General features: G+C 42.3%; 1 protein-coding gene across 5 annotated transcripts in view; it reads right to left on the bottom strand.

Moving 5' to 3' along the window:
* The window catches only part of SNX29 (sorting nexin 29), a 587,226-nt gene that overhangs the window by 428,884 nt on the left and 131,108 nt on the right, over window positions 1-27,234 (bottom strand). For all 5 annotated transcript variants that reach the window (XM_045521723.2, XM_010961733.3, XM_045521724.2 and 2 more), the window contains one exon: window positions 15,121-15,245. In XM_045521723.2, the coding sequence (XP_045377679.2) occupies window positions 15,121-15,245 (125 nt within the window). The remainder of the gene's footprint in view (window positions 1-15,120; window positions 15,246-27,234) is intronic.

Raw genomic sequence — 27,234 nt, 5'->3', positions numbered from 1 at the left:
TAGAGTGGCCCACCTTGGAAAGATGTCAACCCAAAGAGAAGCAGGGCTGAGAGGGACAAAGGGACAGACATGGGAGATGCTGAGACTCTTGACCCAGCTCAACCCCCAGTTTTCTTAGTTTCTTGAGTCAGTAAGTGCCCTTTTCTGCCTCAGTCTGTCTAAGTGGTTGGCTGTCACTTACAGCCAGAAGAAGCCGAATGCAGTGAGCTAGGGCATGTTCTTCAACCATCTGATAGTCACTGTGGGAGACTGACACCACGGCAGGCACTGAGCGATGCCTGCACACACTGAAGGGCCGAAGGCATCCCTCAAAAATAAACAAACGTGGGGGAGGGTACAGCTCAAGTGGTAGAGTACATGCTTAGCATGCATGAGGTCCAGGGTTCAATCCCCAGTGTCTCCATTTTTTAAAATAATAGTAATTAAATAAAAATAAACCTAATTACCTCCCCCCTAAAAAAAAACTAAAATAAAATAAACCAAAGCATTGCTCAACAAGAAACAGAAAACCCAATGATCAGGAGCTAGGCTCCTTGTAAACAAAGGCTTATTCTTCTCACATATTCAGTCTGGAATTAGACAGCTGATTCAAAAGCTCTGTCATGGGCAGAATCTCCAACCTCTTGATCTGCACCTCACTGTCTCAGAGGACTGTCACCACTCTGCGCATCACATCCACAACTGGAGCAGAAGAAAGAGGGTAAGATAAAGCCAGCTCTATCACCCCTTTCTTCAGGCAAGGATAAGTAATCCCAGAAAACCACCAGGGAGTGGAGAGTATGTCACGACTGGTGAGATCCATGATCCATGACCTAGAGGACATCCTGCAGCCCCAAGCAAAATCAGGGTTCTATTAGGCCAAGGAGGAAAAGGGGAAGGGATCTCAGGTAGGAAACTAACAGAATCAGCCACTCATGATATCGACCATTCTAGGAACAAAAGGCAAACCGAGTGCTTCCATATTCCAGGCTGAGACCTGGGTGAGCACAGGGACTCCCGAATCCCAGTCACACCCCAATCCGGACGAGCCCGACTATGAGACACAAGTGGGTTGGCAAAGCAGAGTTTCCAGTAAGGGGCTGCGGCTTTCTCACCCGGCCATTTCCCAACCAGCCACAAGACTGCCTCCTGGAACTAGAACACAAGGACTGTGCTTTGAACAAGAATACGGAATAAAGACTTACACGAAGTATGTAAACTTGGGACTGTCTTTTTGCTTTTTTAAACCGGGGCAGAATATACATAATAAAATATACCACTTTAACCATTTTTACACGTATAATTCAGTGACAGGAAGTACCTTCACAATGCTGTGAAACCATCACCGCTATCCATTTCCAGAACTTTTTCATCATCCCAAACAGAAACTTCATAGCCATTAAACACTAACTCCCCCATACTCCCCTCCTACGCCCCTATCCCTGGTAACTTCTATTCTACCTACTTTCTGTCTCTATGAATTTGTCTATTCTAGAGACTGCATTTAAGTGGAATCATACAATATGTGGCCTTTTGTATCTAGCTACTTTCGCTTAAGCATATTTTTAAGGTTCATCCACGTTATAGTATGTATCAGTGCTTCGTTTCTTTTTATGGCTGAATAATATTCCATTATGTATAGTATAGACTATACTTTGTTATCTATTCCAACTGTCGATGGACATTTGGGTTGTTTCCACCTTTTGGCTCTTGTGAACAGCGCTGCTATGAACACTTACGTACAAGTATGAGTTCCTGCTTTCAATTTTTTTAGGTATGCATCTGAAAGTGGAATTGCTGGATCATTTGGTAATTCTGTGTTTAACTTTTTGGGGAACCATCAAACTATTTTCCACAGTGGCTGCACCATTTTACATTGATTGATAACTTTTTTTTTGGACTAGAGATGAAATTGTCACTATTTTTCTACAACTGACATTAACTCTGCTGTTAAATCCCCTTTTAGTTATTTTTTAAACTCCCTTTCCATTAGAAAAAAACTTCAACTTACCAATTAGAAGTAACTTAGCCACTTTCAGTTTTAATTGTAGTAAAATTCACTTAATATAAAATTCACCATTTTAAAGTATGTAATTCAGAACTTGACATATTTTTAAAGAATGAATAAATGCACAATAATATGAGATACTGGACTGCTTTTGAAGACTTCTGTAGATTTAAATTTAAAGTACTGACTCTATAGAACAAGCACCAATTATCCTGGTCAGGGTGAATGGAGATCACAAAAATAAAGCGAGGAAAGGAGGATAAACTGCCACTTACTGCCTGTACGTGACCAAGCTCCCCGCTACCTCTCTGCTTCACCCTGTTCCACCTCCTTGTCACTCACCCTGCGACAGCCTCACCGGTCACCTGGCCATTCCCCCAACAAGCCATGCCTGCTCCACCTCAGCGCCTACCCAGCCATGAAAGCAGAAACCACACCGGGTGGTCCACTGAAGGAATTTCATACAGAACATCTGTTACAAAGAGTTTGGAAGAGATCAAAAGCCAAACAGGAGGTAACGAGGCCTCCCAGAAGTAACTGATGTCAGAAAGCCAGCCCATCCCTAGAGCCAGAGGAACAGAAGGCAGAGGTGGTGCTATCAGGGCTGCAGGCAACAGCCGGACTGTGGCAGGGGCACTCAGAGGAAAGGGGAGGACAAGAGAAGGCCTGACCGGCAGTCACTGGTCATGGGACACCTCCATGGACCACGGAGGAAGCACAGCCACTGCTAGAGATGCTCCCTAGAGCGGGGCTGAGAGGAAGAAACAATCCAGCTTCCCTCTTCCTCTCACCTTCTAAACTTACCACCACCTCCCGCTGAAACAATGGGCAAAGGAACCTGGGAAATAGAGTCTGCAGAGGAAGGGCAGGGGGTCAATCTGAGAGCAAACCAGCAACTGACCAGCACACGCTCTTGAACTTGAACTGCCTGGGATTCCTTCCCCCAGTAACAGTACGGCCATTTCCCTCACTTCCTTAGGTCTCTATTCAAATGTGCCCATAAAGAGGGGTCTCTGAACACTCTATAGAGAAGAATAAAATCTCCACCACGGCAGACCATGAGCTGCTCTTCCACACCTATCCTCTTTTCTACCTGAACCCTGAGACGGACTACATATCCCAGCCTACTCTGCAGTGGCCAGGGGACTCCTCGTTGACACTACTCCCTGGCACCCTTCACTGGCCTGATTCACTCATTTCTGTCAGCTGTCTGGTCCCTGTGAGCATCTGAAGTCTGAGTTCTGAGCACACCTGGCCTTCACCCACATGATACAAGCGTCTACAATACCTCCTTTATTACCAAGTGGGAACCTCCTCTAGCACCCCTAAAATCGTGTCTTGTTTCCATTTAGGGGTCGGTGTACTCCATCCTCTGCTGAACAGCCATTTTTCATGCCGACAGAAGCGAAGCAAAGGACCCATGGAAGCAACAGGCTAGATAATAACTCAAAACTGACAACTCAGAGGCCAGATCTGAGTCTTAATTTACAGGACACCAAGATTAAACACCTCTGAAACAGCCAGAGGTCACCTCTGGCCAACAGGCATCAGTCCAGCTCTACCAGATCCCAATATGCTGGGACAGTTTCGTGCTCCTTAGTAAATGGCCAAACTTGCCCAAACTCTTAGCCACCCCAACTGTCAAAGACCCCTCCTCTACCACCAGGCCTGTGGACATGGCCCTGTGGACATGGCTCAAATCTAGCAACGCACAGGTTAACACCCAGCCCGTGGGGGTGGCACTCTGGCTCCTGGCTCCCTCCCTGAAGCAAGCACTTCCCTAACAGCTGTTAAACATTTTTATCACCACCCCTGGACATTTTTTCTGCCTCTTCGGCAGACACCCTTATAACATCTCCTCCACCAGAACTAGCTGATTTGCAAGTTTGTGAACAATAGAGAAATTCAACAGAGAAACACAAAGAGGGAACTGAAAACACGACAGGGACCAGAGGGTGGGGGAGTGGACTTCCCCTCACCATCAAAAGGATGGGCCTGGGGTTCTCCTGGCACATGCAGCTTCCTCCACAATGAGCTTTCTACAGAAATGAAATTGTTACCCAAGGTGACCCGATGAAGAGAAAATACAAACTCTGATTTGAGTTAAACGTACTCAACCATTTAAAAAAATCCCCACTGAGGATCAAGGAAGTCGGTTTCTCTAATTTTACAGTTGGGGGTATATTAATACCACCTGCTTTCAACTGTGATAATGTACAGATGGAAGGGGGTGGGGTCTGGCTTCCCAGGAGAATGAGCTGCATGTCCTGAAGTCTGGGTCCTCGCGTCGTTATTCTGAATGTAGTCCTCTGGTGGCCAGGCTCCTCACGATGCACTGGAGCTACAAATATGAGCAAGGATGGACCCAATCCCTGACTATCGAGAGAGAGAGTCAAGAAAACAGGCGGTGCCATACGGAGATCTGATGAGAGGAGGACCCAGCACTGCAGGAGGGGCATAATCTAGCTGAACTAGTGAGTGGGGAGCTCATGAACAACTTCTTGAGAAAAATCTGAAACTTTAAGAGAGATGAGATCAAAACCACAATGAGATACCACTTCAGACCCATTTGAATGGCTATAATCAAAAACACAAAAAACAACAAGTGTTGGTGAGGATGTGGCGAAATTAGAATTTGGAATTCTTGTGCATTGCTGATGGGAATTTAAAATGGAGTGGCCAGTACAGAAAACAGTATGGTGGTTCTTCAAAAAAATAAACACAGAATTACCATATGGTCCAGCAACTCCACTTCTGAGTATATACCCCAAAGAACTGAAAGCAGGGACTTGAACAGTTATTTGTACACCCATGTTCATGGCCACACTTTTAACAATAGCTAGTAAGTGGAAGCAACCCAGGTGTTCATTGACAGAGGAGTGGGTAAAGTGTGGTCCATCCATACAATGGAATATTATCCAACCTTAAAAAGGAAGGAAATTCTGACACATGCTACACATGCATGAACCTTGAAGACACCATGCTAAATGAAATAAACCAAACACAAAAGGACAAATATTGTATGATTCTTACATGAAGTATATAAAGTAGTCATATTCATAGGGGCATATAGTAGAATGGTGGTTGCCAGGGGCTAGTGGGAGGGGAAAATGGAGAGTTTCTGTTTAATGGGGGCAAGGCTTCAATTTGGGAAGATGAAAAGGTTCTGGTGATGGATGGTGGTAATGGTTGTACAGTGTGAATGTACTTAATGCCTTTGAACTGTACACTTAAAAATGGTTAAAATGTCATTTTGTGTTATGTATACTTTATGACAATTTCTAAAAGAGAAGGAGAAAAAAACAAGTTTGAGCAGTTGTCAGGGGAGGAGGAGGCTGGGAGGAAGCCCACGGGCTGTCCAGGGGACCTGGGCAAAGGGCCCTAAGCACGAGACACAGGAGCAGACATGGGGTGGGGGGCTGGGGATGAGGATTCAGTCTTCGACACTTTGATGAGTCCATGGTACATCCGAACAGAGACACTCAAGAGAAAGACAGAGAGTGATCTGCAGGAGGTATAACTTAAAGGAATCAACACTCAGATAGCAATTTTCACCTACAAATCCAGACAGTATGTGTAGAAACAAGAGTCAACAACAGAATCTGTGGATAAATAATATTTAATATTTGAGGGCATAGAAGTGAATGATACGCCAGGAAGGATCTGCAAAGAAATAGAAAGTATGCCAGGAGGTTGTGGCATTACAGAAGAGAAGGCAAGACAATGTTTCCAAGTCAGAGGTGCCTAAGGCTGCTGAACAGATAAGGAAAAGTAAACTTAACTCTTACAAGACAAGCACCTCAACAATAACAAATGTGTCCCTGGTATGTTCTGAATCCTGCCTGTCGCCTTGTAACAGACTGCCAACACATAACCTGATAATGATGTATTAGTGATTAACAAGAACAAATTCCAAGCTTATGCCATTGAAATGCCGCTCCTATCATCTGAATGTGTCCCCTCAAAATGCATCTGTTGAAATCCTAACCCGCTAAAGATGATGGTGTTAGGAGATCAGCCTTTGGGTGGACCCTCAGGTCATGAGGGTGAAGCCCTCATGAATGGGATTAGAGCCCTTAGAAAGGAGGCTCCAGAGAGATCCCTGCTTCTTCCAGCATGTGAGGACACAGTGAGAAGGCGCAGGCTATGATCCAGAAAAAGGTAGCACTCTGGAGTGATCTGGGCTTACGATACCTCCGGAATCATGAAATATAGTACTATGCATATTGAATAATGCCCTTCCTTCCAACCAAAATGTACTTATCAAACATATTTTACTGAAAAACCCTTATACTTCCAGACACAATGCTGGAACATCAGGAGGAAGTAAAGCATTCCCAGAGCTCACCCACTAGTAGGGCACACAGACAACAGACAACTAAATACAGCATGATGATAGGATACGGTGATATCCTCTGATCTTTGTTCTCTAAGACAGGGGTCAGCAAACTTTCTGTAAAGGGCCAGATAGTAAATACTTAAGACTTTATAAGCCAGTTGGTCTCAGTCACAACTCTGCCTCAAAGCAGCCTTAGACAGTAAGTAGATGGATGTTTGTGGCTATGTTCCAATAAAACTTTATTTACAAAAACAGGTGGTGGGACAACAGTTTGCTGACCTCTGCAATGAGCGATCATAACTTACTCAATACTTTCTGCTTAATTCACTCATGAATTCAAACTGGGAGGATCATGATCTTTCAGAGAGCCCTCTTTCTGGAAACAATATGCCATTTACAAATAAAAGTAGGAGCTTCAGAATCACAACCATGTAAGCCTGAGCAGAAATTGCAGCTCTGCCAACTTTTTAGCTCTGGAACAGTAAGAAAATTATTTCATATATTTGAGCCTAATTTTATTCATCTGTAAAATGGGGACACTGTCATTCACTATGCATAATCCTTTCAGCAATAAAACAGAATAACGAGCAAGAAGGGTCTAACAAGTCTCCCGGGTCACAGAAGCGGCTCGATATGAGTCACTAGGAAACACTAAGAAAGCCAGGCTTGTGGTTCATCAGAAAGAGCAGAAAACATCCAGGTGTCATTTCAAGATTAATGTGCTAATCACACATCTTTCCTCCCGTTTCTGGAGCACAAGCCTCTGACTTTTTTTTTTTTTTTTTTTTTTTTTTTGAAGTTGACTTGCTTTTCTCAATTGTTTAGGTTAGGACGATTTTGGATGCAAGTAAAAAGAGATCCAACTCAAAATGGCTTGAAACAGTGGGGAATTAATTCTCTCACGTAACATTAAGTCCTGAGGTAGGAGAGCTTTAGTGTTGGTTAATTCAGTAGCTCGGCTACATCATCACGGATCCAGGTACTTTCCATCTTTCTGAGCTGCCATCTTGAGTGAACAGGCTTTCATCTCGCCCCCTCCTCATGGTCACAAAATCACTGCCACAACTCCAAACATCACAGTCTCACACAACAACCCAAGACCATAAAATAAGCCTTCTCGTGTCTGTTTAAACAGCAAGACGATTTCTCAGAAGCCCCTCAACAGACCTCTCCATCCTTCCCCTTGGTCAGGATTGCATCTCATGTCTATTCCTAAACCAACCATTAGCAGGCTGGAAATTACTATGGCTGGCCTGATGTGATCCAGATTCACTCCTCCTACAGCTAGCCTCAGGCCAGAAGCTCGTGGCCACACAGTATCAGAACAAAATCAGAGTTTTATTTGCAAGAAAAATGGGACAGAACTGCTGGGCGGGGAATAACCAGTGTCTGCTGTAACTATTCACACTAACTTGCATAACTGGAATGGAAAGTTTAAACACACTGCAGGACCAGACTCTGAAAACGCAGGCCCCCATCTCACCACCACCAAATCAACTGTCTGTGTAGATAGATCCAGTCACTTGTCAAAGTCAGAGAAAATGGCTCTCCAGGGCACAGAAGGCTGAATCCTAAAGGAAACACACTGGGTGACCTTCTTCTAAGCTTCTCTGGGTTCTGAGTAACCCAACTATCTGGGTGATCTCTTCAAAGGGATCACAGTTTGGGATGGGCACTGCTTCCTTTTTTTTAATATATATATTAGATTTGGTTTTTATTGTAGAGCACACATATCACAGCAAAGTGTTGCACACACAACTACAAATCATTTTGGGGGAAAAAACCTGCAAAAAGAAATAAACAAAACTGCAACTGCTTTAGTTATGCAGTCCCAACTTGAGGAATCCACCCTGGCAAAGGAGCTCTGACCCCTGAGAGGAACTTCTTAACAGTGGCTGCCCCAGCTTCCTGCTATTTCCAAGACGCAGCTGAGCTGGCGGCGTAACTGCTCAGAACGATGTCTACCTTACCAACGCCTCATAGGTCAGGTAAGACTGGGTAAAAACTCCCCAAGTCAACAAAAGAAACCTGAATACTCAGCTAAAACCAAAAATAAGCAAACACCTAACAGCAAACTAGGGAATGGGAGAGATGTATGTGGGCACTGATTGAAATCATCACAAAACTGAAGGAAAACTACGTGCAAGTTCCCTTTCCCAGGCTACAGTTTATCTCAGAAGGAGAACCTGGTATCTGATTTGTAGGCAAGTAACTGAAGATGGTCATGCACAAAGGGGGCATGTCTGGCCACTGGGAAAGGCACATGCTAAAGCATCACTTCAAGGGTCCACACTGTCAGCTACAGAAAGTTAGCTTGAATCAGAAGCCCCAGAAAAACAGTAGCAAGGGAGAAAGCCAGATTTTTCTTTTCTTTTTTTTAAATTAAAACAAAACTGAAGGCCTAGGAGCTCCCAGAGGAGCTCAGATCCCGAAGAGAAGGGACGTCCACAGATGTGAGTCTGCATGTAGAGCCCAATTTTGCCCTTGAAGTTTTTTCCAAGTATAGAGCTTCTCTGATGATAAGTTAAGTGGAGCTTTCAGAATTTGGACAGGGTCTTCAAAAAAAAAAAAAAAAAAGTAGAGTTCAGGGCCTATCAAAGAGGAAGGGCACTGGTAAACACCTCAGGGGTTCAGCTGTATACTGGACTGAATAGTGTGCCCCCAAAATTCATGTCCACATGGAACCCAGAATGTGACTTTATTTGGGGAAAGGCTCTTTCCAGATGTAATTAGAGCAGGGTGGGCCCTGACTCTAATAGGACTCTAACAGGACTGATGTTCTTCTAAGGAGAGGACAGACATGGACTTAGAGGAAAGAAGGCCATGTGAAGACAGAGGCTGAGGCTGGACTGATAAAGCCACAAGCCAAAAACAGCAAGGACTGCTGACAGCCACCAGAAGCTAGGAACACAAACCCCACAGGGCCTCCAGGAGGAACCAACCCTGCTGACACCTAGATTTTGGACCCCTGGCCTCCAGAACTGTGAAAGAGTAAATTTCTCACTGTTGTTTAAAGCCACCTAGGGTGTGGAAATTTATTATGGCAGCTCTGCATCCTAGGAATAAGGCCAAAGCAGAAATACACCAGTCCTGGGGGGAAGGGTATAGCTCAGCGGTAGAGCACGTGCTTAGCATGCACCAGGTCCTGGGTTCAATCCCCAGTGCCTCCATTAAATAAACAAACAAATGAATAAATAAACCTAATCACCCTCCCCGCCATTCCAAAACAAGGAGCGAAAAAAGAAAAAGAAATAAACTTAAAAAAAAGAAATGGAATACACCAGTCCTGACAAACATTAAAGCCCAAGTGTGTACGGGGTCAGTCCTTGACTGGATTAAACTGCTCTCCCTCTACCCTAACTGCCTGAGAAGCAACACCAAATCCTCTCTGAAGACAGGAAACATCATCCCAAACTTCACATTATCGCTGCAGTTCTTCATATACAACATCTGGCGTTCAGTCGAAAATACCAAATCTGGGCAAAGGTAAGAATGTAGTCAAAAGTAAGACAAAATCAAAAAATAAGAGACTTCTGGCTACAGCCAAGTGAGAAGGTTAACAAATCCTCTCCCCCAAAAAGCAACTACAAAACTGGACAAAATGGACAAAAACAACTGTTTCAGAACTCTAGAAACTGGCCTCAAAGGTTTACAATTTTAGAGGTGTTTATGCTCAAAAACTGCTGAATTTCAGATAAGAACAGTGGAAACAATGACAACAGTGCAACAATAAATGGCAGCCAACATACCACCTCCGGTGTCAGGGGCCACAGGGAGCGGTGGAGACGGGGGTGAACTAGAGCACCTGTGCGCCATCTACAGAGGGCAGGGGTATCGGGCTCCAAAATCAACAGTAAATGTGGGCCCAGACTCACAGATCCTTAAGTTTAAGAAAACCTAGAAATCTGTATTTCAACATAAAATCTCATAATTTTTAAATGTTGGTAACTTAAAAAACATTTTATTTAAATACACTGTAACAAGGGCACCAGTTTCCAAACTCAGTCCTACATGCACCCTAACCCCAGACAACCAAACTCAGTCATGCCCAGGCAGACTCTCAGGATTTTCTACTGTATTGTAATTTTCAACAATGTCATTTTGTTATAATTCAGAAAGGTACATGCACCCCAATGTTCACAGCAGCACTATATACAATAGCCAAGACATGGAAACAACATAAATGTCCATCAACAGATGACTGGATAAAGAAATTGTGGTCTATATATACAATGGAATACTTCTCAGTCAGAAAAAAGAATAAAATAATGCCATTTGCAGCAACATGGATAGACCCGGAAATCATCATTCTATGTGAAGTAAGCCAGAAAGAGAAAGAAAGATGCTGTATGCTACAGCCTATATGTGGAATCTAAAAAAAAAAAAGACATAAATGAACTTATTTACAAAACAGAAACAGACTCACAGACATAGAGAACAGACTTACGGGTACCAGTGGGTAAAGGGGGTGGGAAGGATAAATTGGGAGTTCAAAATCTACACCTCTTGGGGAGTGATGGAAATGTTAGGTATCTTGATTGTGGCGGTGGTTTCATAGGTGTATACATCTATCAAAACTCTTCAAATTGTACATCTGAAATATGTGTAGTTTCCTGTACAGATGTTATACCACAATAAAGTTGTTTTTAAAAAAAAAGTTTAAAAAAATGTCATTTTGTTCAGTCTTTACTCTGAAGCTTAGCTTTTCTCTCTTCATCTAGAAACAGAGCTAATGCAACAGCCCTGTGGATTAATTCACCATTATTCATCCTTTCCTGTCACTTTCAGTTCAGGTCACTGAGCCAGAGTGGTCTACAGAGGAGCAGTGATGGGCATCGGGCCTGCTGCCAGAGGACAGCGGGAGCGGGGAAGAGCCAGGAATTTGACATTCGTCTGACCTGGGTTGGAATCCTCAGCTCTGCCACTTACCAGCTGTGGGAACTTCGGCAACTTACTAACTTATTTTTTGTTCATTCAACAGACATTTACTGAGTGCCTACTATGTGGTAAGCACTCCGCTGAATGCTGAGTATTTTTATTTTTTTCCTCCAAACTAAATGCTTATCATTTTTTTAATGAGGAAAGTAGTTTTTATTTTATTTTTTAATTAATTTTAATTGAAGTGCAGTCAGTTACAATGTGTCAATTTCTGTTGTACAGCACAATGTCACAGTCATGCATATACATACATACATTCATTTTCATATTCTTTTTCATTAAAAGCTATTAAAGATATTGAATATAGTTCCCTGTGCTATACAGAAGAAATTAGGGGGGTATTTATTTTTATATATAGTGGCTAACATTTGCAAATCTCAAACTCCCAAATTTATCCCTTCCTACCCCCTTTCCCCTGGTAACCATAAGACTGTTTACTATGTCTGCGAGTTTGTTTCTGTTCTGTAGATGAGTTCATTAGTGTCCTTTTTTTCTTTCTTTTAGATTCCACATATGAGTGATATCATATGGTATTTTTCTTTCTCTTTCTGGCTTACTTCACTTAGAATGATGATCTCTAGGTCCACCCATATTACTGCAAATGGAATTATTTTATTCTTTTTTTCTGGCTGAGTAGTATTCCATTGTGTAAATATACCACAACTTCTTTATGCAATCACCTGTCGATGGACATTTAGCTTTTTCCATATCTTGGTTATTGTATACAGTGCTGCTATGAACACTGGGGTGTATGTATCTTTTCAAATTAGCATTCCCTCTGTATATATACCCAAGAGTGGGATGGCTGGATCATATGGTAAGTCTATTTTTAGTTTTTTGAGGAATCTCCATACTGTTGTCTATAACAGCTGCACCAAACTGCATTCCCACCAGCCGTGTAGGAGGGTTCCCTTTTCTCCACAGCCTCTCCAGCATTATGGTTTGTGGACTTTTGAATGATGGCCATTCTGACTGGTGTGAGGTGATACTGAATTGTAGTTTTGGTTGCATTTCTCTGATAATTAGAGATATCAAGCTTTTTTCACGTGCCTATTGGCCATTTGTATTTCTTCATTGGAGAACTGCTTGTTCAGGTCTTCTGACCATTTTTGTATTGGGTTGTTTGTTTGTTTGTTTATTGCAACTTATTAACTCATTTGAGCCTCAGTGTCCTCATCTGAAAGGTAAGAACACCATCACCTATCCTGGAAAGTTACTGGCATGTTATAATCAAGCACCAGCTCTGGAAGCCCAGCACCAAGGCCTCAAGCCCTCATCACAACCCCGAGTGACAAGTCCTGTTATCACTCTCATTTTACACATGAGGAAACAAGCTCAGACAGGAGATGTCCCCAAGAGCACACACATGACAAGTCACTGTGAGGGGATTTCAACCCTGCCATCCAATCACTAAGTTACACAAAGGGCCCATCCCAGCAGCCAGCAGTGACAAGGGAGCAGAGCGACACTCATTCCCATACAATCCTCCTCTACAGATTTCTTTTGCTTCATTCTGCCTGGCAAGGTCATTCCAATGGCTTTAAGAACAACCATAAGAAGTCATTGATCTGATCTTTCCCAACTACTAACAGTCAAAAAAAACACCTGCCTCCCTCTCTCATGAGGTTTTTAATCAAACATTCAATAGCAGGAAAGAGGCTTTAACCAGCCAAGGACTATCCTGCACCCTGTGGATGGTTAATTAACACTGCCGACAATGATGACAGAAGCCCTTGGCAGCCACTCAAGGGCTAAGCTAGTTTGGTCTTTCCTTTGCTTCTAATTGGCTGGGAGGCTGCTCAGCACACCCTCCTTAGCAGAAACAAAGCCAGAGACTGCTTGTTCGTCAGTCTCTTCGGGATTGCAAGTGCTAAGATGCAGAGAAACAGCAAAATCGTGAATGTTGGCGATGCCTTGCAAACATGTGGGCGCTTCTACGACTATCAGGGTCAAGTAACAAAAACACAAGAATTCTTGTCTAAATGAGAATAGAAAGAGCCATTCTTCATGGTCAGAAGGGCAGAGCCTTGCAAGGGGGTGAGAAGGAGAAAGGGGTTAAAAGTGTAGAGGGTGTTTAGGAGCAAAGAGTAACTGGTTAAACATTGATTAAGGTCTATGAACTGAAGCAGGTGCTTCACATGAGGTTCTCACTGAATCCTGACAACCCCTCCCCTCCCCAGGTAGGTAGGACGTTCCACCTGTACAGGTGAAAACAATGAAGAGGGGACCTTTCCCAGGGTCATAGCAGACTTACCCCAGAGTCTGACTCCAAAGCTAGGGTTGCTTCTGCCATGTGCAGGAGCTGCCCTCACCCAGAGGGAAGCAGGCCCAGAGCCTTGTGGGGCTCCCCCACAGACAGGTAAGAAGGAAACAAGAAGAAACATGAGGGCCCAGCAAGCAAGGAAGACTCTGTGAAAGGCCATGTCCTCAAACAGCTCATCAACCAGCCCAAAGCCATCCCCACATACAGAGACTCAGGGAAGCATCCTGGACAGAAGATGCCACCAAGACAGCTGAGGCTAACATCTGAGGTGGCCAAGGCAGCTAGCTGCGGTTTCTATGAGGACTGAAGCCCCTCGCACTGGCTCTTCTTCTGAACCGGCCCCTATATCCCTGACTTTTAAAGAAGGGAACACAGAAAAAAGATCAGTGGTGACAGGAATCCCTCTCGCAACTCTCCCCTGGCCCCAAGAGGAACCACATTCATTTCTGAAAATGAGCAACCGGTGAGATAAACAGGAATCAAAGATCTGCTGAAGGGCTGAGAGAAAAGGGGAGACATGCCAACCAGAGTGAAACGGAAAGGCAAAGGATTTGCTTCAGTCACCAGAGAATCTCCACGGGCGCCTCCACCAAACCTGGCGAGTGCTGATTTTTCATTGTGAAAGGAGGTGAACCAGCAAAAGATGACATTTTACTCAGCAGTGACACTGATTATCACAGGAAATGAGAAAGATTTGGGAACTCAGGGCAGCAGCCACGAACAGGGACTGAAAGAATCCACTCTTTAAAATGTGGGGGTTGACACAACATTGTAAACAGATTATACTTCAATAAAATATATATATATTTTAAAAAAGCAGTGTAACACAACAAAATAAATAAGTAAATAAATAAATAAATAAATAAATAAATAAAACAAACGTGGGGGGAGAAGGACATAGGACGTCTTTTATATGACATGATACGTTGCGAAGTTCAAATCCAAAGCAAATCGCTTTGAACAAACCACAGTGGAGAAGATGACGGTCCCAACCACCCATACGACTGTTGTGAGAACTGAGCAAGTTCATTTATACAAAAGACTAACAAAGTGCCAGGCTTGCACTAAGTACCCATGAGTGCTAAGAGTTATTATTATTAGCATTTTTCCTGTCATTCAGAGACACAGGAGCACAGGACATAGGACAACTCTAAAATGGATGGTAGGATTATAAGCTCAGAGACCTGCGTTGTCTCTGTTGCTGTCACTGCTGTTAAGACAGAATTAACTATGAAATGCTGTGCTATCCCTCTGCGTAAAATTAGAACAGACAGTTAATTTCTCAGCAATTGCCACCACGTTGGTTAAATAGGTACCTTGGCTGCAGGCCCCTGAATCCCTCAGGGCCTGCAACACGTGGCTCTGAGAATTACGCACAAAGGGTGACCTCATTTAAATTAAGATGCCAGACAACATCGTTACTGACTGCGAGTTAAGACATCCTTACACGTGGATTTCGGCACCATCACGTGCCACCCACCCCCACCAGTCCCACACAATGACTCCCTTGCCCACTATTAAAAAAATAAAATGAAAATTTTAAAAAAGAGCAAGAGCAAAGAACATCCTTTTGTGCACCAGGCCGAGCAGTACCTGTTTCAGTTTTGCTGGCGAAGCCCGCTGCCTGTTTGATGGCGGCCGCTGTTAGGGCTAATCCTCGACTCCTCTTCAAGCCATGCTGCAGGACAGCCTCAAACTGGGCACACAAACAGGTCACCCTGCGAGAGAACCAGTGATTCATCAATCCACCCTACAAAGGGAGAGAGACAACCAGTGTGGCCCCAGCATCTCCAGGGAGCACGTGACTTGCCAGGAGTGAACCTCAGTGTGAAGGTACACACGAGACACCTGGAGTTACAGGCAGGTAACTGACATGTAGTTGACTCCACACAGCTCCCCCCATTTATGTTCATTTCACGTAACTGAGGGAAGCCCCACACAGTCAAGCCACATGCATCAGACCGGTGAAAGCACAGTAACAATTTACAAGAAACAAGGGGAAACGAATTGGTGCCAGCCAGCAGGGGAGCAAAAAAAAAAAAAAAGCCAATTTAAAAACAAATCAGTTCCATGTGGGGAGGGGCTGGGTGTTAATTGTATCCAATTCCCAAGCTTCAACTCTAATTCTCATCATGTCGTTTATGATATAAGATTATCTTTTAAGAGATTGAATTCACCAGCCTGCCAAATTGGAAACACTGTGTAATTTCATGGCCTGTTACATACCCTAAAAAAATAATATGAATTCTGATTCTTGTTCTTTATTTTGTTATAAGAGATTACATTGTGAAGTCAGATCCAAAGCTGATGGAATTTTCAATTAAGTTACAATTACTGTGCATTTAATTGAATTTATTTCTCACTAACCAAAGAAACGGGAGATTTAGGATCATGTTCACAAAGAGATGAGGTCACAGCAAATACACTCTGTTCTTAGCAATCCTTCCAAGGCTCCTTGGCCCCCAGCCCAACTGGATCTGTGGACTTCAAAGACCCTTCCATTCACTCATGCAGCAAATGTTAAGAACCCTGAACTTTTCCTAGGTGCCGGGCATTGTTCTAGGCTCTGAGACTATGAAGATGGGAGTGAGACAGAGGAGGTCTCTGCCTCACCACGTTTCCGCAGTTTTATCAGGGGGAGATACACAAGTAAGGTAACCAGACCATTCCTGTTGATGAGAACTTTGAAGAAAATAAAAACAGGATGAGGTGGTAGGTGGAGCCAAGACAGGAACAGGCTTAGAGTCTGTGGCTTGACTGGAGGTAACCTTAGAGTTATGACTTGGATATGACAAGAAGCAGCAGGCTGGGCAGAGGGGCCCAGTGCAAAGACCCTGAGGCCACCACCATCTGGCTCATCCTTGCCTAACTACAGGCATTTCCTGCTCCACCCACCCCCACACCTATAGTAATAATACTCCTAGTGTTTATCACTCTGTAGGTGGTAAAACATTTTCATATCCATGATTTCATTAGCTCCTCCCATCAACATTATGATATGTGGAGGCAGGTATTATCTCCATTTTACATGCCAAGAAACTGAGGCTTAAAGACATTTGAGAGACAGCTCATAGTAAGTACATAAGTAGCAGCACGTCTGTCCTCCGGCCCTACCCAGACACACGCTGATCCAAGATGGTCAGTTTCCACTACACCCCGTAATATCAAGACAAACATGCTTTATTCTAAGACAAAAGCCCACCCCCTCCCATACACCACCTTTACTCAAGTCTTCTGCCTACACCAGAAAACCCTAACACAGCATCAGCAAATACACAGCACCCCTACATTTACTCTCTAGCCTGTGCCCATGACAGACATCACTCATCTATCCCAGCATTCCAGGCTGCTACTCCCATTGACCCAAGTTAGCCCTACACAGGAAGGAACCCTACCTGGCATCCCAAACCTAACACTCGTCCTCAACTAAACTATTTGGTTTCCAGCTCCTACCTTGACTTCCTGGCTCCCCTGCACCTAGCTCACTCGGCACCTGGTACATAGCATGTGCTCCATAAATGCTTTTCAGTGGGTAGGTAAAAGGGTTATTAACCTTGAACCCGGGGTCCCAGAATACTCCTCCACATTGAAACAACCCTTTTTGATGGGCAGATGTCACTCTTAAATATTACACGTACATATGCTAATCTCTCTGCATATCCAAGCAAGGCACACATCTGAGGGCTTCCCAGAAGCTGGGACACCTGCCAAAAGTATCTAAATCCCACAGGAACCAAAACAGAGGCAAAGCAAAATGAAGCCTGACCAGAGCCCTGTCTCAAGGTGGGGGGACAGGGGGACTAAAAACCTTGGGCTGTGTTTAAAGTTCTCCATGATAAACCACAGCCTGCACCTTAAAACGAATCATCTGCAAAAACAATGATTAACTCAATAAACAGTTTGCTTGGCTCCAACACACAAGTCAGTAACTACCCCGCCAACTCTATAACACCTGGCCCCTAAGAGGAATGGAATGCAGATGAACAGTACAAATCCGGTCCCCAAGGTTTGAGTTACGTCAGCAGTGCTACCTTCTAGTGGCACACAGGTCACAATCAATCTAACACAGCAGAAAACCCAGGTGAGCGTTATCCTATAATTAGCTCATCACGATGCCTTGCCCTGCTGAGGGCGAGTCTACTTAACACCTTCCAAACGTCCCCTTTGCACCTCCCCATTTGACCTGAGCCTATTCCTACTGGTCATTCAAGACTTAGCTTAAGGGTCCCCTCCTCCAGGAAGCCTTCCTGAGTGCTTCCTCATGCTGCAGCACTTGGCCAATCACTCTGTTAACAATCTGCTTTCCACAGCTATCTCCCCTTGCTAACTTGAGCTCCCTGACAGCAAGGATCCCGTCTCATTCATCTTAGTTGTGCCAGCACCTAGCATGATGCCTGGCTTCTGTGGTAAATGTAACCAAAACGGTCCCTCCCATCAGAGAACTAAGAATATGGACGTGATGTATACTTAGGTGAGCAATGCATCTCAGGAGATCTTGTATAATTTGCAATCCAAACCCGAGTCCATTAAGACTAGGGAACCAAGGGGAACACACTTACACAACCACATGAACCTACAGCCTTTAGCTTGTGGTGGGCATACCATGGGCACTGATTTATAATCATGTCACCCAAAGGTTTTCCATTTCTTCTCATCTTGACTTAGGTACATGATAATCCCTGCAAAATGAAAGGGGTACCCGCTCTCATGGACTCCTTATTTTCTCAGCTCAGCCCCTCCCACTTCCCAGAATGCTCTCTGCTGAGCACTCTCTGGCATCCACTCTGGGGGGCTGGCTGCCTCCATTAGAGTTAGATTTTCTCACATCTAACTTCTGCTATAAGTTAATGAATTGCCCATGTTTTTAATTAAGTGGGGCACTTAACAGTGAATGTTTTCATATTTTTAAAAGGCATGGGGGGAGCTGGGGGAGGGTGTAGCTCAGTGTTAGAGTGAGTGCTTAGCATGTACCTGGTCCTGGGTTTAATCCCAGTGCCTCCAGTAAAAGGTAAATTAAACAAATAAATAAACCTAATTACCTCCCCCCCAAAAAAACCCCCCAAAATACAACCTTTTAAAAACTAAAAAAAAAATTTCTTAAATAAAAGGCACCAGCCAAGAAAACCACTTCAAGTGTTTATGTTTACAGCTGTTTACCAGATGAATGGATAAATAAAATGCAGTATATCGATACACTGGAATACTATTCAGCAATTAAAAGGAACACACACTACAAGGATGAGGATTGAAAATATTATGCTGAGGAAAAGAAGTCAGACCCAAAAACCATACATTGTGTGATTCTATGAAATGTCGAGAAAATGTAAATACACAGAAACTAAAAGTCGATCAGTGCTTGCCTAAGGCTGAGATCAGGGACTAACTATAAACTGGCACAAGGCAACTCTGTGGGGCAATGAAAATGTTCTGAAACTGGATTGTGGTGATTGTTCCATAACTCTATAAATTTACTTTTTAAAAAAATCACTGCACTGTACACTTACAAGGAGTAGATTTTTATGGTATGCAAATTAGACTTCAATAAAGCTGCTCAAAAAAAAAAAAAAAACCTGCCCTCAAGGCACTCGGTAAAAGCTTGGCAAAGGAGTGAAGGAGTTAATGAGTGGAAAATGAAATGACCTCCTCCTGCTAAACTGTCTACCCACACCAACACAGCTGGACACCGTATGAGCTTAACTGGTTTACTGCTAAAATTCTGCAAGCATTGGTTTTCCTGAGCTTTGTCCTGTATTTCAAGACTGCTTAACCTGCCACATTAATCTATAATAAGAATCTTAAGAATCCCATACTTTTTTATGGTAAAAGTTAGACATTTATGGCAAATATTAGACAGGATCAGCAATAAAAGTTGCATTTTTAAGAACTGCATCAAATTAATCTGGTGACGGAGGGCATAATTTCAAACTGATCTTTTTTCTATGTTACAGCTTTACCGGAACCTTTTCGGGAAAATCAAGTATAATCACAAAAATAGACTGGATTATCCTCATGTGGAAAGCTCCAATGTCACCTAGAATGGAGTTGACTGTACTCATAAAAATCAGCAATTAACAGCATTAGCCACATCTCAGATTTCAGACAGTATAATCATCAACTGGCCTTGCAGTAGCCAGTTGCAGACTTACATGACAATCATTTGAAATGGGCCATGCCCTACATTTATGTGTTATAAATTAGGTTTTCGAAAAGATTCACATCCTTTAACCAGTGAATTTTATGGGCAGAAATCAATTCATGGCAGTAATCTACAAGTCAGATAAAGATGTAAGAATGAAAATATCCAAAACAACATTATCTACAATTGTGGAAAGGTAAAAACACCTAAAGAATTGACACTTGGGTAATTGGTTAAATGATAATACAACACATAATCAAATGCTAATTAGCCCTTTAAAATATTTACCAAGAGCTAATAATGATAAGCTAACAGGCTTATAACATAAAATGAAAAACAAGCAGGGTACGAAACTTTTAAGTATATTCTCAGCTATGCTAAACACACACACATACATACAGTGCAGGGGAAGGGATAAATTAGGAGTTTGGGGTTAACAGATACACACTACTATATACAGAGCAGATAAACAACAAGGACCCACTGTATAACACAGGGAACCATATTCAATATCTTATAATAACCTATAATGGAAAAGAATCTGAAAAAGAATTATATGTATGTATACATATAACTCAATCACTTTGCTGTACACCAGCAACTACCACAACATTGTAAATCAACTATGCTCCAATAAAAATAAATTTTTAAAAAACACGTTAAAAAATCTGAAGGGAGTTATGTGAAAAATTCAGAGACACTTGGTAAAATAATTATTGATGATGTCTTTCTTACCTCTATGCTTTTCTGACTTAACTTTTTTCTTAAAAAAGCATTTTAAAAGTATTCATGTCTCAAGAACCAGACTATTGCTACCCTGAGCTATAAAGAATGAAGAAATTTGGCATCAAAGTGACAGTGAGGAAAATCATGCAACTATTAAAATGCTTACAGAGAACTTGAAATGGCTTTCTTTAAAAGCTTAGATTATAATGTTAAGTGAAAAAAAAGCAGATCTACAAAAAGATATAAGAATGTTTCTAACCCACAAATGAGAAATATTTTGCAATAAAAGAAACTAACATTACAAGTTGATTTTTTTTAAGTCAACAAAATGGGGGAGGAGAATTACATTCACAACAGGAACAAAAGTAAAGTAAATCATATTTTTAACAAGAAAGATACATGTCCTATACAAAGAAAACCATATTTTCTTAAAAGATATAAAGATCAAAACAAATAAGAAATCTTGTTTTCCTAAATGGGAAAATTTATTAAAATTAAAATGTCAATTCCTCCCAAATTAAAGTATACATTTAATACAGTCCCAATAATAATCACAGGAAAGACTTGGCCCAGTGTGGCTTTGGGTACGGGGATAAACAAATTGACGGAGCAGTACAGAGAACTCTGCCCCCAAAACCAAAGTAAATATGGAAACATTTTACATATAATAATGGCAGCACTTTCATTCAGATGGGCGAGGATGGGCTGTCTAACCAATGCCACTGACACAAGTGGCCCTGGAGCTGAAAGAAAATAAGAATACACTCCTGTCTCAAACCACCACAGAGCTAACTTCTGATGGATCAAGTTCAAAAAAATATATGTGAGTGTAAGCAAATAAAACTGTAAAACATAACAGAGAAAAATACAGAAGAACCTCAGGACAGAATACTCTCAAAGCAAAATTTTAAAGGTTCAGAGAATTAACCACACACGATTTTTAAATATCAACATGGCCAAAAGATATAAGAAATATGGTAAAACAATAAATGATAGCCTGGAGATAATATTTATAGCACACATAACTGAAAACAAAATTAAGAGTCATAGCACATGAAGAGCTTCTACCAATGGATAACAAAAAGACAAGCAATTCAAAAAATAAAAAAAACTATTAAAGAAGGTGAACCAACAAACCATGAAAGGAGGAAATACAGTTGGCCAATAAACATCTGAGAAGATACTCGGTTTCACTAGTGACCAGGAAAGTGTCACAATACTAAGATACCAATTTAGGACTATCTGCTTTGAGCCGATCACCGGGATAGCAGGAGCACATGTGAACAGGTACTATGGATGGGAATATGAATATGAACGACTACAGCTTTCTGCAAAAAGACTGGGCAGTACAATTTCTTTTTTAAATGCCCATACCCTTTGACCCAGCAATCCTACTTCTAGGAACTTATCCTATAAAAATAAAAGCACTACTAATAAGAAAATGAGAAAAACCATAAACACATTTCACCAAAGAGGATACCCACATATAAGAACATGAAAATATGTTCAACATCATTAGCCATTAGGGAAATGTAAATTAAAACTACAATGAGATACACGTACACACCTGTTAAGAATGGCTAAAATAGAAAATCATGAAAATACTAAACACTGGCAAGAATGCAGAGAAACTGGATCACTCACACGTTGCTTGTGGGAGTGTGAATGGTAGAGCGAGTCTAGAAAACAGTTTGGCAGGTTCTTATAAAAGTGAATATGCAAATAACATACAATCCAGCAACTGCACTCTTTGAGTACTTACCTCAGAGAAATGAAAAACTTATGTTCACACAAATAACCTGTACGTGAATGTTTACAGCAGCATTATTTGCAGTAGCCAAAACCTGAAAACAACTCGCATGTCCTTCAATGAATAAACAGACTGTGGTACATTCATATCATGAAATACCAGTCAGCAATAGAAAGGAATACACACCATTGATACATGCAACAACCTGGATGAATCTCAAAGGAATTATGCTGAGAGGGGAAAAAAAAAAGCCAATCCCAAAAGGTTACACACTATGATTCCATTTATATAACATTCTTCCAATAACAAAATTTTAGAAGTGGAGAACAGATTGGTAGTTGCCAGGAGTTTGAGATGGGGAGGGAAGGGACAGGAAGGAGGTGGACATGGTTATAAAAAAACAACAGGAGGAATCCTGCGGTGATGAAACTATTCTGCACCTTGACTGTGGTGGTAGACACACGAATGCACAGAGTGATAAAACTGCATAGAACTAAATACACACACACACACACACACACACACAAGTACAAGTAAAACTAGAGAAACTGAAAACAGCATCCTAGAAACTCACAAGATGTGACCACTGGGGAAAACTGGGTAAAGGATAAATGGGATCTTCCCATATTATTTAAAAGACCACATGCACACTCTAATGTTGAAGAAGATCTTAAAACACTGAAAACCCAGAAATTGTTAGGTATATGGATCAGTAAAGACATTTAACCATATAAAAAAAACTTCATGTGGTATGATAATAGATACTATTACCTGTGCTTACAAAGATAGCGGGTAGATTTGAAAAAAAAATATTTGCAAAGCAAAAAACAGACAAAAGGTTAATTAATTACAACATACAAAGAGCTCTCACAAATTGACAAGGGGACAAATAATCTAGTAAGAAATTGTGTAAATAACATGAAGCAGCTTTGCACAAAAGAGTAAAACCAAACGGCCAGCAAACATTTTTTAAAAAACTGAAATTCACTAGCAATCCAGAAATGCAAATTAAAATGACACTGAGCCACCACTTTTCACCCAACAGACTGACAAAACTTCAAAACAACACTCACAACTATTATTAGCAAGAAAGAAAGGGTAGTTTCACATGCTGCCAGTAGAAATTTTTAGAAAGATACCTGACCACAACTGTTAAAAATAAACACATATTCTCTTTGCCCCAGCAACCCAGCTCCGGGTCTGCCAAAGAAAGAAAATCCTCATTATATAAGAAAAGCTGCTCAGGGATTCTACTGTTTCAGTGTCCACAGTAGTAAAAATTGGACACAAAGTCTATTACTTCATAGGCAACTGTTGGTACATCTGCATCAAGCAATATAATACAGCCTTTTAAAAAGGATTTTTGGAACTGTAACTTGGAAAGGTTTTGACAGGGCAGTGCCAAGAGAGAAAATACGGACGCAGAACACGATACATAATTCAATTTTCGTAAAGACAATGGCAATAAAACCAGTGTGCGTGTGTGTGTAAACACATGTGTATTTTATTTGTAAAAAAATAAATAAATGTGGAGAAAAACACAGAACAAATGATTCTTGATCATTAACATAAGTTACCCAGAGGGAGGAAAAAGAGGATATGGTAGAGAAAATAGAGGCAAAAAAAAAAAAAAACAGTTGATTAAGAACCAGAAAAAATGCAAGCCTGGTAACAGTGAAAACTCACAAGGCAGTAGTTTTCAAATGTGAAGGTTTGAGGATGGCAGACAGTCATGTAAAAAGAAATCAAATGAATCTTTTACCAGAGGAACCAGAAACTGGAAAAATAACCAATATTTAAATGGGTTAAATCATCACTTCTGGCTATTTTCAGAAGTTACTGATATGAACACAGTAACCATCTGCCCTGAGGTTCACAGACCTCCAGCTTGGGTCTAGACACAATCACCATCTGGGATTCTTGGCAGATGAGGAGCTTCAAAATCAGGAAGAGGAGACGGCCGCTGAGAAAGAACCAGCTGAAGGAGCTGGTAAGTCCAAAGTGAAAAAGAGAATGGAGAAGAAACAAGAGCCCCCAGATGCAGAAGGAGGGAGTGAATGAGAAACAAGGAAACAGGGAAGTGACATGAAGTCTGTGGCCAGTGGGATCTCTAAGTCTGCTTGGAGTCCACAGCCCGGGAGAAGGAAAACTCCACACCAAAAGCTTGCTTTAAAAAAACACAAAATACACACAATACACATCTGTCCCAATTTCTGGCCATTCCTTGTGGCTAGAGCATTTACGTCTCAACACCCACGTCTGATCTATCTTATCAAGGCTCGGTCCTAAGGCTTCTCAAGCCTTCTGTCTCTTGTCCCAGTACTACCACCTCCACTCAGCGTTCCTGTCACTGAGCAGAGCCACCTCTCACTGCAATCCCAGACCCCATCTCACCTGCCCAGCCACCTCGAATCCTGAAAAGAAGCTATCTTCCTGAAATGCAAAGCTGACAATGTCATTATCTTCCTTTGTTTCTCACTCACCACACTTTGTGGGTGTATGGTACATGACATGACATAACATTTTTAGGTTAGTCATTTTAGTATGTCATGAAAAAATATATAACCAGCCATCAATCTTTGATTCGCTGACAGTATTACTTAATGACAAGACCAGAATAGACAGGGCCTCGAAATTCAACCTCAAGCCCATCTTGGCTCAAATGGTATACAAAAATGGCAAAAATTATGAAAATAGTATACAAATAGCCACAGTTTAAGAAATAATACCCTAATGGATAAAGTTTCAAACACCTTCCCGTGACAACAAGACAAGAGTCTACTGACTTTCCAGTACATCTCCCAACACATCATCCACGATCCCACCACTTTCTCACGCATCCCTGTATCTTCGCGTTTGTCATTACTGCTGCCTGGAATTCCCATCCTGTCCAACGGACCACTGAAGAGCCTGTACTCGCCTCTGATGTCTGTGTTGTGTAGTTATTACTACAGGCCACCATGACTATCTGCAATTTACATGTCCATCGCCCAGACTCAGTTTCGAGTTCCTTGAGAACAGCAACCATCTCATCCAGTTTGCGCACCCGATGTCAAAACAGTGATCTATAAATAAGTATCTGCCAAATGAAGGAATTAATCAGCACTCATTCCAGCCTTTAGTTTCCAAATTAGACAAAACACTGGTATGTCCAGTCATAGGAAGAAAATATATTGAGTTTACTAAGTTCTTCCTGAGTGTGCCAAGCAAACATTACTACACGTCTAATCCTCACTTCAACCCTAGGAAGGGGGTACCATGATCATCATCTTGTTTTACAGATGGTGCAAGAGAGGCCTAGAGAAGCTAAGCCAAGTCCTAAACTACACAGCTGGTAATTGGCGATTTGTGGACGGGGTAGGCAGGAAGACAGGTATGCCTGATACCAAAGCTCACACTTCATGCTCAAGGCCTCTCTCCACATGAGGATGGTGGTGACAGTCATGATGACAGTGCTTACATATGATTTCCTAGGGGCCAAGCACTGCTCTCAACAACTATCAATATAAATAATACAAATACTTATTAAAATTCAGATGGAAATGTCCTCAGATTTGCTAAATGCCCAAGAGTTCCCCAAATGCTAAAAATAATTTTTCCAAAAAGAAATCAATTCATTTGATCAATATAGTAAAATGAAAGAATATGCAATGTAGAACTATCTACTACACAGGCTCGAAGTGGAAATCAAGTGCTCAGGGTAGGGGTGATAAGAAAATTCAATTAATGAACTCCAGGATTCTTTCGCCAGGATGAGAAGAATTAGAACATTCAGTCAACACCTCCAACCACTAAGAGGCTGGTAAGAAACTTGTGACAAACTGAAGATAAAAAAAATCACATGATGAACATTTAAAAGAGGAAAAGAAATGCCTGAAAAAGCCATTCAGTTCCCTAAGTGTCTAGAGGAATACACGGGAGTTTTCAACTGTGCTAGGAAACACCATTAGGGAAGAGCAAAGGGCAGCTGGTTTTGTTTTTCAGCTTCCCAAAAAGTTCAAAAAATTTTCTAATTCCTTAACAGGTAAAGATAAAAACCACCAAAACAAAGCACTCTTTCCTGGCACGTTTTGGAAGGGGAAGAAATGCTCCCCTCTGATGTCTTCTGACAGTCACCTGAACGAGTCACAAAAATTTACACTTTCTACATAAGGCAGATACCTAAGGCTGACTCACCGCCACCTATAATGGCAGAGACCCGGTACGCAGAGAGTATCTACCAAGTGTCAAGACACTGTACACAAAACTATAATGACAATAGCTAACGAGTTCTAGAAACTTACTAGCTGCCGGGCACTGTTCTAAGGGCTGCACATGAACTAACTCACAACAACTCTGTAAAGTATGATCACCACGACCCCCATCCACACATGGGGACCCTGAGGCACAAGAAAGTCAGAAGCTCGCCCGCCGTGCAACACGACTGGGAAGTGGCAACACCAGGACTCACCCTGAGCTCCCAACCCCACGCGCCCTCTGCGGCCCCGCGGGCCGGGCTGCTCTTCATACTTCCAAGGGAGAACGTCCAGAGCGTGCTCTGTAACTCCACCCGGGAGGAAGGCGCCTCCGAGGAGCACTAACGCACCCGGGCTTTGAGGGCGCTTCTAGTGTCTGCTGAGTTTTGGGTGCTATTATTTCTAGAAGGCAAAATAGTCAGAAGATACATTATAGGCTCCCCCCAGGCCAGTCTGACTGATGGAATGTGGGGTCATTTTAATGAAGCACAAGAATGGGTCTCTGTCCTTAGGGGAAAACAGCTGGAGAACCAGGCCAACAGAACAGATGGGAGGAGGAGAAACACATGCAGTGGAGCCCGGATGTCATCACTGCCACCACTTCCTCCTGGGGAGGCTTGGGGAGTTTTCTGAGGACAAAATCTGATGGGAAAAAGCACGCCCTGCCCTCCACGTAAATGTTGTTTCATTCTTCATATGAGGACTGTTGCATCTTGCCGTGTAATCTTGTAACCTCAAACAAACCCTTTACAGGCAGTCATCCACACACAAGCACACGCACACACAGGCTTTGCGTCTGGGGTTCCAGCAGAATAATTCTGTACACCGTGCAGGCCCCCAACCCAACAGCCTCAGCCCGG

This window comes from Camelus bactrianus, chromosome 18 (assembly GCF_048773025.1).
Source record: "Camelus bactrianus isolate YW-2024 breed Bactrian camel chromosome 18, ASM4877302v1, whole genome shotgun sequence".
In the NCBI taxonomy this organism is placed as follows: Eukaryota; Metazoa; Chordata; class Mammalia; order Artiodactyla; family Camelidae; genus Camelus; species Camelus bactrianus.
Note: the sequence above shows the minus strand (reverse complement) of the source record. Positions and strands in the feature narration are given on the sequence as shown.